Below are 14,195 nucleotides of genomic sequence, written 5' to 3'. Positions count from 1 at the left end.
TTTTTTTATTTAACAAAAATTTGAAAATCCCAAAAAATTTAAGATATTTGACCTGCGGTCAGACTGAGCGTCCTGTGTCATAAATATCGCCATTATTCAGTGAAGTAGGCGCGTGCCAAGTGGCTTTGTACATTGGATAAGAAACATATTCTGTGAGTTGACCAATACATTAAAGTATTCTTGGAGTGTTCTCTCTCAGCAGCTTACCTAGCAATTTACTCACTTCTATAAAGAGAATAATGTACAGTATATCCATTCCTTAGGTTCTAGCCTTTAGCCTATTTATGCATGAGAATGAAATTAAGCACACAAGATGTAATACTACACCTTCACACTCCACTGTTTCTTAGCAACTATTGTATTATGAAAAATTTACAATAGCCCTAAATGCTTAAAATGGCATGGTGCCATTGCTAGAGTGTGGATGGCACGGGAGGGGCCGGACTTAGGTGCCTGGGTGGCCCTGGTTAATGTAGCTGTGGGGGACAAGCGATTCACCAATCGGTCTTGAGACACCATGCCAAAATATTACAAAGTATGAGCGAAGTCAAGGTATGTGTTTCGTTCCCTGGCTGCAGACTTTCATCCTATCTGAATATTAATTAATCCCGGGTTGAATCTGGGGATCGCTCCAGCTAATCCCCCATGAACTCTTTAGACATCACTAACCAATGTCCAGCTGGTTGTAATCAATATCATTATCCTCTATAAGGAAGGAGTTTGGGGACCAATATACAATCTAAAAAACTGTCAGTTTCTATAACCAGCCATGTGCCACGGTTGTATTTTACTAGTATATGTGGTATTTTGAGTTGTCAATATGTTTTTTTATATTAATGTGGAATGTAACTCTCTTTGGAACTATGTCATATTTTTCTTTTTCTTGTTCTGTTTTTGTTAAAAATCTAAATAAAAATAGTTGATTTAAAAAATGGCATGGTAGGTAAATGATAGAAGATAAAAATAATCGAATTATTCTAATCTGTCAGAATAGGTCTTTCTTCAAAGAGAAGACCATTGTTTTATATGAGTTTTGTCTTGTGTCTGTAGGTCTACTGGCACTCCAGCGCTCACATTCTGGGGGAAACCATGGAGAATTACTATGGAGGCTGTCTGTGCTATGGACCACCCATCGAAAATGGCTTTTATTATGATATGTATTTAGAAGAAAGGTAAATTAGAACTTTATATAGTCCTATAATTCTTATTTCATTATACTTTATACAGAATTATGTTAAATGTAGCATAGCATATACACTTTATGTTGTCTCTCACTATGAGTTATGTATAATATTCCATATGTCCTGTGATGCTATTTATGTAGCTTTTCCCCCCATAGCATGCATGCAAACTACTATTCAGAGATTTACCTGTTTATGAAAGGATGCAAAGTCCTATTTTGTACTTTTCCCATTACAGCTAATTAGTATTTTCAATAAATAAGAAAAACAGTTTCACCCTAAAGCCACTGGAGTATGTATATTAATAGGACCTAAAGATTCATTACATACATGAACAGCATACATGTTTGTTTGTTTTAGTAGGTATAAGTAAGTGAAATTGGCCTTCAATATTAATTAATATTATATGTGTTGGTTTTGCAAATCTCCTGATCCTAACAATTGTTCTCAAGGGTACTGGAGTAATGCTGTATAACGTATAGTGTGATCTCTCTAGAGGGGTGTCCAGCAATGAGTTTCCTGTCTTAGAGAACATGTGTAAGGCCATTGCCAAGGAGAAGCAACCCTTTGAAAGGCTGGAAGTCAGCAAAGAGCTGCTATTGGAAATGTTTAAGGTAATAGAGGCCGAATTGAAACAAATAGATTGATAACCTAATCTTTATCATTGATTTGAAGTGCCTCTAGTTACAGTTTGACGTGTGATACCATACTGTTATAACAACCTCCATTATAACATAACACTGTGGACCTGATTCATTAAGGATCTTAACTTGAGAAACTTCTTATTTCAGTCTCCTGGACAAAACCATGTTACAATGCAAGGGGTGCAAATTAGTTTTCTGTTCTGCACATAAGTTAAATGCTGACTGTTTTTTCATGTAACACACAAATACTTGATAGCTTATTTGTACACTGAAATTTAAAGTTGATATTTGTGTGCTACATAAAAAAACAGTCAGTATTTAACTTATGTGCAAAACTTTCATTGTAACATGGCTTTGTCCAGGAGACTGAAATAAGAAGTTTCTTAAGTTAAGATCCTTAATTAATCAGGCCCTTATTTTGTCCTTATTTTGTCCTAGGTAAAATATTGTATCCTTTACCTCAGACTCCTAGGACATTGTATTCAACCTTTAACTGCTTATGTTAAACAGTTTATGTAGAGGATGTAGTTTCCTCATTGATTTTTCTATATGATTTATTTTCTTTTTCTAGTACAACAAATTCAAATGTCGGATCTTGAATGAAAAAGTTGATACACCAACCACAACGGTATACAGGTGATTAAAACACTATTATTTCTGGTAATCAGACAGAAGGCAGACAATAGGCAGTAAGTGAATCAGATGTGTGAGAATTGAATAGAGATATGATTTAGATAATGGTAGTCACATGAACCCTCTTGTCAGCTCTTTAGCACATACACAGACCACCTGTGTGAAGAGACCATTGTTACTCCATGTTGTAAGAATGTGGCCATACACTATGACTTATATACCTTTACAAGTTGTACATGCAGTGCCAGCTGAACCTTGTTGGGATCTGGTGTGAAAATTAATTTTTTTCAGCGTAATATGTTTACAATACTCCCACTGCATCTACTTACTTACAGATGCAGGCAGTTTTAAATAATTTCTTCTTTTTTTTTCCTTGTTGTCTTTAATGATATCGGAGGACCGGTTAGTCCATCTTTAGCAAAAAATTCCCATTCCTTTATGTAGTAATAATCGAAACGTTGTCTGCTATTCTCCCAAAACAGCTGACTAACTGTTTATACATGAAAATATTCTTTGCTGAAAATTTTGTACCAATACTGCATTTGTTTTTAAGTCATATTTCCAGGACATCTGTAGTTCTTGAGTGACCTTCGTAACTACAAATAATGTATTACTTGTCCCGATGCTCCCTTTTCTGTGAATGTCAACTGCATAATAATAATGTACAACCAGTTAGTCATTAACTGTACATTAAATATCTTTCACTGCCTAGGAGATGTAACTAATCCCTTCTGTTGTCACCTCCAGATGTGGCCCTCTTATCGATCTGTGTAGAGGTCCACATGTAAGGCACACTGGGAAGATTAAAGCTGTAAAAATATACAAGGTAAGCAACAAAATATTCTTGATAAACCAGTGTAGCAGTTATGTATTTACTGTACATTTTATAATTACGTTGTATAGACTGTTTGTTCCCTTTATTTTTATAACCCGCCTCAAACATGTCTTTGATTCAAGTGCCCCCTAATGCTACAATAAATGTGAGGATTATATAGGCTAGGGGAAGAACTGGGATTTAGCAACGGAGGATAAACAGTGGAATGTAGTTTATCCTTTGTCAAAACCAATTCATCTGTGACATACTTTACTGTTCTTTATGAATTATGATTGAAAAGCAGTCTTCAGTGATTATGTTGCCACTAAAACAATATAAATGTTTCAGAATTCTTCCACGTACTGGGAGGGAAAGGCTGACATGGAAACGCTGCAGAGAATATATGGAATATCCTTTCCTGATAATAAACTGATGAAGGAATGGGAGCAATTCCAAGAAGAAGCTAAAAACAGGGATCACAGGAAGATTGGGAAGGTTTGTGCTGTGAACAATAATACAAGATCAGTAATAATTCCCTTTCCTAAGATAAAATCCCTGATAAATGTTTTTATCAGTCAATTCTTATACAATGAATAAAATGTTGTAGTGGTGCATTGCAATGATGAAACTAATATTTAATACTCTGACTTGCACTATGGAGTTAACAAGCCAGCCGTTCATCCAGAAATGCCTTTTAAATTGTTATTTCCCAATATCTCATTTGCCACTGACATTACATACAAATGCTGGGCAGGAGATAATTTGAGCATTCATTCTAGTAGTTTGAAACAATACAAATCCTCTTTCTTGTTGCCTCAAACAGAGGAATGAAATGCTAATTATGAAACACAATTTAAGCTTTTAACACACATAGCAGATTTCAATCTCCATGTTTAGTACACTTATGTGTTATTACTTGTGTGTGTTATTCAGGTTCCTAGTGACCGTGTATAATACAGTTCTAATATGCATTTTAGGATCAAGAGCTCTTCTTCTTCCATGATCTGAGTCCAGGGAGCTGTTTTTTCCTACCTCGAGGGGCTCATATATATAATACTTTGATTGACTTCATCAAGGTTAGTATAACACTGGAAATTTATTTTGTTTAAAAGAGAAGTTCGCCTTTCAATAATTAATAATAAGTTCTAAGTCCCTACTTAATGTAAGAAGCACTCTGCACATATATTGAAACATAGATACATAGAATTTGACTGTAGATAAGAACCACTTGGCCCATCTAGTCTGCCCATGTTTTAACCTATGGTAACCTCAAACCGTATTTAATCCTTTATACTTTGTAAGGATATCCTTTTGTCCCAAGCATGTTTAAATTGCTCTACAGTATTAGCCTCTACCACCGCTGATGGGAGGCTACTTCACTTACTCACTACCCTTTCTGTGAAGTAGTTTTTCCTCTGACCATACTTCCCTCCAGTGTCAGTGCATGTCCTCATGTTCTAATACTTCTCTTTCTTTGTAGAGTGTTCTCCCCCTGTACCTGTTAAATCCCTTTATATATTTGAGAGTTTCTATCATGTCCCCCCTTTCCCTTCTCTGCTCCAAACTATACATATTAAGATCTTTTAGTCTTTCCAGGTAAGTTTTGTGCTCTAGGCCACGTACCATTTTAGTTGCCCTTCTTTCTAAAGTCTATAATGTATTTATATCCTTCTGGAACTATGGCCTCCAGACCTGAACACAGTATTCTAGATGAGGCTGTACCATGAATGGCCTTTCTCAAGTATTGCTTACTACTGATGTCCTTTCTCAGAAACTGCTCTTGCAGTTGTTATTATTACCAGGTCAATTATATGACTCTCTTGTAGCTCCATACACTGATTGACATTCCCATTACAATTACTAGTAGCTTTTACTATAACAGAAAGGTAGAGTAAAGACCATTAGAAATATATAGAAAATATTAAACATTATCCAGGTAGCAAACATAACATGTCCAAAATGTAATACAGATAAAATATATCAGTCATAACCACTTAGTCACCCTATCAGTCATCTCTGCCTAAGCGTAATAGATGAAATGTATCCTGGAAAGGGGCGGTCAGTTCTTATTGCGCTATAATCCTATCCGACTTATTACACATTATGGCACTATAGAGTGAGATGGAAGAGCCACTGCTCAACCCAGGCCAGTGTTACAGTAGGAAAACAAATGCAGTACATTTCGTTACACACTTAGGTTAATCCATTAGGGTAAATTGAGTGACACCTCTGAAGCAGAAAAGGATTATGGGATTTATGACTCAGCTGTGGTCAGCAGAAATACTTGACATAAATTCTTCTATTGAAGTTTTATTTATGACAATTATTACAAAGCAAAACTAATATTTGTTCTGCCACTAACAATGTCTGGAAACTGTATTGAGGTTATTGTATTGGTTATTAAAAGACTCCCGACAAGAGTTACAGCGACAACTTTATTGCGAATGTTTATGTCCCGGACAAACTATTAATCCCAAATGTTTAAAAAACTTACTTGGAGTAAACACGATTCATTAAACAGCCCGGCAGCACATATTGACATCACTCTCTACGCCGACAGTAGTAATAGTACAGTTAAGGGACAGGTAAAAGAGGCGTCGTCTGTCCAATGTTTATTAGTAAGACTTACGTAATGTAGCCTTAAGCAATTGCATAACTGCCCCCTTAACTGTACTAATATTACTGTCGCCGTACGGTGCGACATCATTATGTGCTGCTGGGCTGTTTAGTGAATCATGTTTACTCCAAGTACGTTTTTTAAACATTCGGGATTAATAATTTGTCTGGGACATAAACATTCCAAGTAAAGATGTCGCTTTAACTCTTGTTGGGAGATACAGCATCAGGAATGTGAGTAACACCGGTATTGAGAGTAAGCTCAAAGCACAGACCTCTTTTTACTGACTGGATCATAGGTACCTCAAGATCTGAAAAATACATCATTCAAAAGTGAATATTGATAGTTAAAGATCCACAATATTTAGTCATACAAAAGCACACCCTCTTTTGCACATACCTGTTTGTGACAAATGATTGCAATCTACTCATTCTGTGTATGAATGTCTGTTTAATATCACTAATGCAACATTGTTTCAGGAGTTCTACCAGATGAGGAATTTTACAGAGGTAGCAACTCCTAACATCTACAACAGCAAACTGTGGGAAGCATCCGGTCACTGGCAGCATTACAGTGAGAACATGTTCTCCTTTGAGGTTGAGAAGGAAACCTTTGCTCTTAAACCTATGAACTGTCCAGGACATTGGTATGTAGGAGTTTACAGTCGTGTTTGTGTGTAAAGGGACCACTAGAGCAGTGAGCTTCGCACACACAGATAAGTCAGAGCGGACACAGATCACTCACAAATGGTGTTGTAGATTCAGCGGGTAACATTTACTAATTGATCTGCAGTTGCGCTGATAGATTAGGTATAAAGTAACCTGCTGTACGTTTTTTGGGGATTGACAACAGTGCTAATAAACAGCAGTGATCATCATCGTTTATTTATAAGGCGCAATAGAACTCTGCAGCACCAGACAGTCAAGAGCTACAAGTCATACAAAATACCTTTGCACATAATAGGAGAAACAGTACAGACAAGGATTTAGAAAGAGGTGTAGATGTAAGACAAAAGGTAGACAGGGCCCTGCTTATGAGAGCTTACAGTCTAGAGGTAAAGGGCAAGTTTGGGACAATAGGAGCTAATGGGATTTGGAGTGTACATGGGACTGGAAATAGTAGAACATGCAGAGGGAGTGGTATGGGGATGGAGTAGGATAGGCTAGAGTGAAGAGGTGGGTTTTGAGAGAGCACTTGAAATTTGGGGAGAGTCTGGTAAGGCGAGGTGGGAAGCAGGACAAGAGAAGTCTTGGTGGCAGGAGCTAGAGGTGTTTACCAGAGAGAAGGAGAGTGGTAGGTCAGAGGCAATTCGAAAAGGGAGAAAGGGAGTTTAACTAGTGACGAGGTCAGAAATGTATGGTGGAAAGAAGTTGTAGAGAGCTTTGAAGATGAGACTGAGAAACTTTAATTGAATTCTGGAAAAAATGGGGAATTAGTATAGGGATTTTCAGAGTGGGGCAGTGGATGTGAATCCATGGTATTGGAAGATCAGTCTTGTCACAGTATTTACAATGGATCATAGAGGGGAAAGACTTGTGAGGGAAAGGCCAGATAGTAGGAGGTTGCAGTAGTCAAGGTGGGAGATAATGAGAGATTGGATGAGGGCTTTGTTAACATCCTGAGTGATAAAGAGGCGTATTCTGGCAATGTTTCGAAGGAGGAAACAACAAAACAGCTCAAGGGACTGGATGTGTGGAATGAAGCTGAGGGCAGTGTCAATAATGACAATAAGGTAGTGAGCTTGGGGAAGAAGGGATGTTGTCAAACGTGAGGGAGACTAGAGAAGGAGTAGTGACACTAGGATGGTGGAAGAGGAACAGCACTGTTTTGGACATATTGAGCTTTAATTACTGTTGGGACATCCATGTGGAGATGGCAGAGAGGCAGTTGGACTATCGGGATAAAAGACAACATGAGAGGTCAAGAAAAAAAAGAGGTGGATTTGTATGTCATCTTAATAGAGGTGGTAGTGGAGGCCAAAGGAGAATATTAGTTTATAGAGAGAAGTTAAAGAGAGAAAAGAAGAGGGCCGAGAACAGTGCCTTGTAGAACCACAACAGATAGAGACGATTGAGACCGTGAAGGAGCCTTCAGAAAGGTAGGAGGTGAAAAAGGAGAAAACGGTGTTTAAAGGGTCAGTGGAGTGAGGGGTGTCGAGAAAGAGGGTGGTCAGCTGTATTGAAAGCTGCAGAGAGGCCAATGAGGATGAGTAGGCAGAAGTGACTCTCTGACTTAGCTCTAAGTAGTAAAAGAGGGCAGTTTCAGTGGCGTATAAAGGCCAGAATCCCGATTGCTGAGAGTCAAGTAGAGAGTGAAGAAGAGAAGGTGGATCATGCAGTTGTGTACAATTTGCTCAAGTAGTTTGGATGCCCATGATATATTTTGTATTGCTGAACCTATATTTTATAACATGAAGAAGAAAAACGTCTCCTTTTATACTACAAATATCAGTGACTTGTATAGTGGCAACTCTATTTAAAGGACTCTGACCCTAAAATTGTTTTTTGCTGAACCATGCCTACTAAAGGCTAAACCTTATGCTATGCATAGGGTCTTATTTAATAAAATTGTGCCAAGTGCATAAATGTGCTGTAACGATCAAAAGCCAGGAGAAGATAGGCCAAAGAGTGTAGGATGTACAAGAGAAGAGGATGGACCACACAAAAGTGAGGCTGGAGGAGCCAGATGGGAGGCAATATCCTGATGGATGGAGTTTTAGATGTGAAATAGGTTTATGAAGTCAAGTAGAATCCTGAGTAGCAGTGTCCTATACGTGAGTACAACACTCACAAAATGTGCTTGAAAAAATTAATAGAAATGTACTTGTTCATAATTAAGGATTCTGAACTTGAGTGGGTCCCATTGGTTGAATTCCATCATTCTTTTTTTGGAGAAATTTTCTACTGCCATTTTTTGGTTCGAGGGTTTCTCTAAAATAATTGCATGATAACAGATTTCTCAGCGAAACAGCAAATATAATAAGCAATTTAAAGAGAAATTAGGAAAAAGTTAAGATCACTTATTGCAAGTGGAAAACATATGATCTTTCTGATGTGAACAGAATGCAGTTGGTTGGTGTGTTCTGTTTGATATTTCCTTTGTATGTCCTCTTCCAGTCTAATGTTTGGTCATCGTCCTCGCTCCTGGAGAGAATTACCCTTGCGCTTTGCAGACTTTGGTGTTCTGCATCGTAACGAGCTATCTGGGGCTTTAAGTGGGCTGACCAGAGTTAGGCGCTTTCAGCAAGATGACGCACATATTTTTTGCACTATGGAGCAGGTAACATCTCAATTTGAATGTAAATATAATATTTGAATTGACATTTCTTAGGGACAATAAGCCAATATCAGTTTATCAGCAGTAATACTAACAGATGCTAGGACCTTCTTCATTAATGTAATTTAAACATATTTTAGAAAGCCACAATGTTTTCCAAGGTTAAGAAGATGAACATGATCAAAGGGACATTTTTAACTGCTTTGTTATTTAATTAGGCATTCATGAAATATGTGATTGATTCACCTAATGTATTTCAGAAAACTGTAGACAATGGATTTTTATAATGATATATAATATGACATGATTGAGAAATGGGAGCTGGTGCACCAAATATAGCCCTCATAGACTTTTTCATACGTCCCCTCTTCCCTGAGAATATATTGGTAGTTTGTTCATTTTTATAGAGACCATCATGGACCGGTTTAATGCATAAGCGGTTTGTTCTTCATACTTCAATTTACTTGTAAACAAAGACTGCTAACACCAAACATGGTAATAAGAAGTGTGAGGCTATTGTAGCTGACTGTCAAAGGATATCATGAAGATTCTCTAGCACAGAAATAGAAGGGTTAATTAGAAGCCTATGTAAACACTGTTCTTTTTTAATGAAATAGGAATTTATTTTCTTCCACAAAAAATAACTGGGTTTTAGAAAACTTGATTTCAGATCCTCTGTGCAAGAAATACTTTGAACATGAAGTTATTGTTAGTGACATTGTAAGATATATATTATTTTAACCTTAATAATCTGTTTCCAGATAGAGGAGGAGATGAAGGGGTGCTTACAATTCCTGCAGTCTGTATACACAGTGTTTGGTTTTACTTTCCAACTCCACCTTTCAACCAGGCCTGAAAACTACCTCGGAGAAATTGAAATGTGGAATCAAGCTGAGAAGGTCTTTGTTATTGTTCATCATTGTCAACTACTACTTCTTCTTTATGGCATATTTCCAGCAGAGAAAAATACTTGTTTTATGCTTTGTATTTCCAGCAACTAGAAAACAGTCTAAATCAATTTGGAGAGCCCTGGAAGTTGAACCCTGGAGATGGTGCTTTCTATGGTCCCAAGGTGAGAGTCACCCATTATACTTGTTAGCATTGTTTTACTGTGGGCTTAGATTTTGAAAGTTGTCAAAGAAAAGGGTTTTTCAAACTGTATAAACAACACATGTGGATTGGATCTCCTATTGCAGATTGACATTAACATCAGAGATGCTATAGGCAGATACCATCAATGTGCAACAATACAGTTGGATTTCCAACTTCCGATCCGGTTTAACCTGACATATGTGAGGTATGTCGTTTTTCTTATCTTCCAGAATCCACTTTAAATGAGATCTCATGAAAATACAGAGATAACCAATGCTAACTTCACACAGAGATAAGCAATATTAATATGGTCTATTACACAAAATATACAGAGATAAGAAATATATCAGTATGGTATGTTATACAATATTTACAGAGATAAGAAATATATCAGTATGGTATATTATACAAGAGGTATTTATTAATAACAGATTTTTAATATTGTTATTTATACAATGGTTTTTCTCAATTATTTTTACATACTTTTGAAGTGTACCTGTCACTAACACGGTGGAGGCAGCCATTTTGTGGAACTAATAATCATAAGATTGCCTCATTACCTTATTAGTCAGGCTTCATGAATATTAGGCAGTAGCTCAAGGATGTCACTGGTTCCTAGTAAATTGATAGCCTGGGTACTGGTTTAGTCCACAAAATGAATGCTTCCACTGTACGTAGGATACAAATCCGCTTTATTGTGCTAGTCCTCCCCTCCATGTTTGCTGAGAGACTGTTCTATTACTATGTTAAAGAAATAAGCACTTTGAAATGCTTTTTTTTATTCCTTTTACCAACACCAGATCCACTTGCTCTACAAATTCTCTTTTATTTAAGTGCCCGATAAAATATATTTCTTAATTTGCTTTATTGCTATCAGTTGTTGTAGTGTGCCTGTTACTGTGCTTTTAGGAGTATGTTCTTTCTTCACCTGCAGCAAAGATGGAGATGATAAGAAAAGACCTGTTATCATTCATCGCGCCATCTTGGGATCAGTGGAAAGGATGATAGCAATTCTTTGTGAAAACTATGGAGGAAAATGGTATGACAATTTTGCAAGTAATCAACATTTATTTATGTAGCGCCAGCAAATTCTGTAGCGTTTTACAATTGGGAACAAATAAAACAATACTGGGCAGTACATACAGACAGAGAGGTAAGAGGGCCCTGCTCGCAAGCTTACAATCTACGGGAATGCTTTTCTAAGAGCATTAATACTAATCAAGAGAATTAATGTTACTCAAAAATGTTCTATTTGTGCAGTTAGATTGACTTGGTCCAAGCTGCATTCACTTCCTGTTGAAGGTAGTAACTTGTGCTGTAAATAGGGTCAATTGAACCCTGTGAAGAAAGTGCCAACAGTACAAATGAGCAGTCAGAGTGAACACCGGATGCAGTATGGATGCTTTATGTTCTTTTGTCATCTGTCTATGGCAATGAGAGGTTGAGAGGGCAACATGAAGTAGCTAGAGGGATGTAAGAGCGGCCTTCCAGCCTTCAAATGGGCTGCACAGAGAAAGAAGCAGGATCACAGTGAAATCCCTCCACCTCTGGGTGCGCCTCGAGTCCTTCCCAAACTATGCAGAGGAGGTCATGTGACACGTTCTCATTACATAGGGAGCAGCTGGCTGGGGGGCCGCAAAAGAAAGCCCCACCGCTGATCTTTGGTCTGTCCAGCTTTAATTGTGAAAGTTTGTGTGTAATTTCAGCACTTTATTCTTAGGGTTCAGTGAACTCTTTGCAGTTCCAGTTGTAAGCTGCATTCACCAAATGCTTTATGCTTTAAAGGGGAAAATAACCCCTATTTATGATTAGCATTTATTGCATACAAATGGACAACAACTAGAATATATTTATGAAAATTATTTCACAGGTATAGCAGCCAATCAGATGTTCTTTCATTTTCTTAACTACTAAAATATGAAAGTTAGAATCTGTTTGGTTGCTATGGGCAACAAATAGTTTATTGATCTGGCAAACCAGCTAGTATCTAAGAACAGACCTCCATGCAGCTGTGATCGATAGCAGAATCTACCGTCCAGTCACCAGTGAAGAAAATTTCAAATAAATAATTGAGATTGCTGGGTACTTCAGTTATTTCATTTATTAAACAATTAAAACAATAACCTGTTATTTGGATGGAGCACAATATGAGAATATAAAAAGGAAATCTGCATTTTGGATTTCTGGGTAATTCTTTTGGAACACGTGGTACAGTCTCAGTGAACACCACGCTGACTTCACAACACGGAGACAGAGATCTCTATCACACAGCGATTATTGAGTTGGGAAATCCGACTGACAGATGTTCCCCTTGCACTGTTCTCAATCCATTTACTTATTAAGTTTCTGCTTTTTTTAATTGTTTAAAAATGAGACCACCAGAGCTGTCATTTTTGTGGTTTCAGATTTCCTTGCTATGGGCAACATTTCTTTTTCTGCACAGCTACCTGTAACCGTTCTCATAAATGATTGTATTGTCTTCATAGATTAAAAAGTATTATTTTTCACCAGGCCATTTTGGCTTTCACCTCGGCAAGTCATGGTAGTCCCTGTGGGACCAAGCTGTGAGGATTATGCACAACAGGTAAGAAATGTTAATTTGTACATTTCCAAACACAGATAATAACAATGTTTCACACAACAGATATTGAAGATTCTCACGAAAATCAGAGACCATAGCAAAGCCTTTGAGAGCCGAATTCAGTCATTTACCCTGATGTAGAACACAATTGGAAAATCTATTAAATTTTTACAATCTGACATGCATATTTGTTTAGTTTAGCTGAGAATCACTTAAAACATTTTTTAAAAAATGCCTAATTACAATGATTATGCGGTGTACTACAAATTACCGTACTAAATCCTATTATTTGAATTAGGACTTCCTCCTGGAATCACCTGTTGAAACCTCAGAATACACTGTTGCTGCAATATATGAGATATATTGTAATTAACTGATCTTCCTTAGTAGCAGAGGTAGTTAATGATCAATCAATGGAGTGCACTGAATCAGTTTCCATGTTTACTGTTGTTGCTCAGGAAGGTCATGTTATTCACAAAATATTTATATTATTTACCTTTGCATTGCTCAAAAATATTACAAAGCACTTTACAGACATCAGCCACACTGGAGCTTACAGTCATTTTTTAGTAGAATTGCCCTTTAATATTTGTACACTTATTTCATTTCCTTAATTGTTATTCAGGTGTGTAAAGACTTTTTTGATGCTGGTTTTATGGCTGATGTGGACTTAGACCATAGCTGTACGTTGAATAAGAAGATACGAAATGCACAGCTGGCTCAGTACAATTTCATTTTTGGTAATTCAACCTCTTAATTTATACAATGTGCCAGACACCTGCTAGTTCTAGTTATTGTTTGTCTTTGACCTCTATGAATTATGTCCCAAGTATTTTTGTGTTGATGTTTTCTCCCGATACTGCAATACAGCCTTGTCAGTCTAAATCAGGAAAATAAAAAACAATTAAAAGGACCATTTTCTGAAATACACAATCATTTTAAAAATGCGCTTAAAATTTGTGAAACCTTGTTTTTCTTTCATTGTGGTCCCATTAAGTCACGAAAGCATACATTTCTCTGCTTATGCAAATCTGCTATAGGCAGCTCCATCCTCAGAACAACCAGATGTATTGTCACTTTACAGAAATTTTTTTGTCCTCATCACCATTATTTACCAAATTATCCTTCATTTAAAGTATGTGAACCGTTGTGTAGGTCTGATCCGCAACTGCAGGAAAAGTTTTATTGCTGCCAACCTATGGGTAATCAATTATTAAATCCAAGGGTTCACATACTTTTTCCACCCTGTACTGTGAATCTTTACATGGTGCTGTCAACAATGACATTAAAAGGTATAATTGTGTGTTATTGGTTTAAGCAGGCTGTGTTTGTCTATTCTTGTGACTTACATAAAGAT

At 37.0% G+C, this 14,195-nt stretch overlaps 1 protein-coding gene across 1 annotated transcript in view; it reads left to right on the top strand.

The window, feature by feature from the left end:
* The window catches only part of LOC142151958 (threonine--tRNA ligase 2, cytoplasmic-like), a 40,044-nt gene that overhangs the window by 25,052 nt on the left and 797 nt on the right, over nucleotides 1-14,195 (top strand). The window contains exons 5-18 of the mRNA XM_075208091.1: nucleotides 1,051-1,172; nucleotides 1,678-1,795; nucleotides 2,397-2,461; nucleotides 3,206-3,284; nucleotides 3,621-3,767; nucleotides 4,250-4,348; nucleotides 6,369-6,535; nucleotides 9,006-9,168; nucleotides 9,927-10,064; nucleotides 10,160-10,237; nucleotides 10,362-10,462; nucleotides 11,192-11,296; nucleotides 12,769-12,841; nucleotides 13,464-13,578. Of these exons, the coding sequence (XP_075064192.1) occupies nucleotides 1,051-1,172; nucleotides 1,678-1,795; nucleotides 2,397-2,461; nucleotides 3,206-3,284; nucleotides 3,621-3,767; nucleotides 4,250-4,348; nucleotides 6,369-6,535; nucleotides 9,006-9,168; nucleotides 9,927-10,064; nucleotides 10,160-10,237; nucleotides 10,362-10,462; nucleotides 11,192-11,296; nucleotides 12,769-12,841; nucleotides 13,464-13,578 (1,570 nt within the window). The remainder of the gene's footprint in view (nucleotides 1-1,050; nucleotides 1,173-1,677; nucleotides 1,796-2,396; nucleotides 2,462-3,205; nucleotides 3,285-3,620; nucleotides 3,768-4,249; nucleotides 4,349-6,368; nucleotides 6,536-9,005; nucleotides 9,169-9,926; nucleotides 10,065-10,159; nucleotides 10,238-10,361; nucleotides 10,463-11,191; nucleotides 11,297-12,768; nucleotides 12,842-13,463; nucleotides 13,579-14,195) is intronic.

This window comes from Mixophyes fleayi, chromosome 4 (genome assembly GCF_038048845.1).
Source record: "Mixophyes fleayi isolate aMixFle1 chromosome 4, aMixFle1.hap1, whole genome shotgun sequence".
Taxonomy (NCBI): Eukaryota; Metazoa; Chordata; class Amphibia; order Anura; family Limnodynastidae; genus Mixophyes; species Mixophyes fleayi.
Note: the sequence above shows the minus strand (reverse complement) of the source record. Positions and strands in the feature narration are given on the sequence as shown.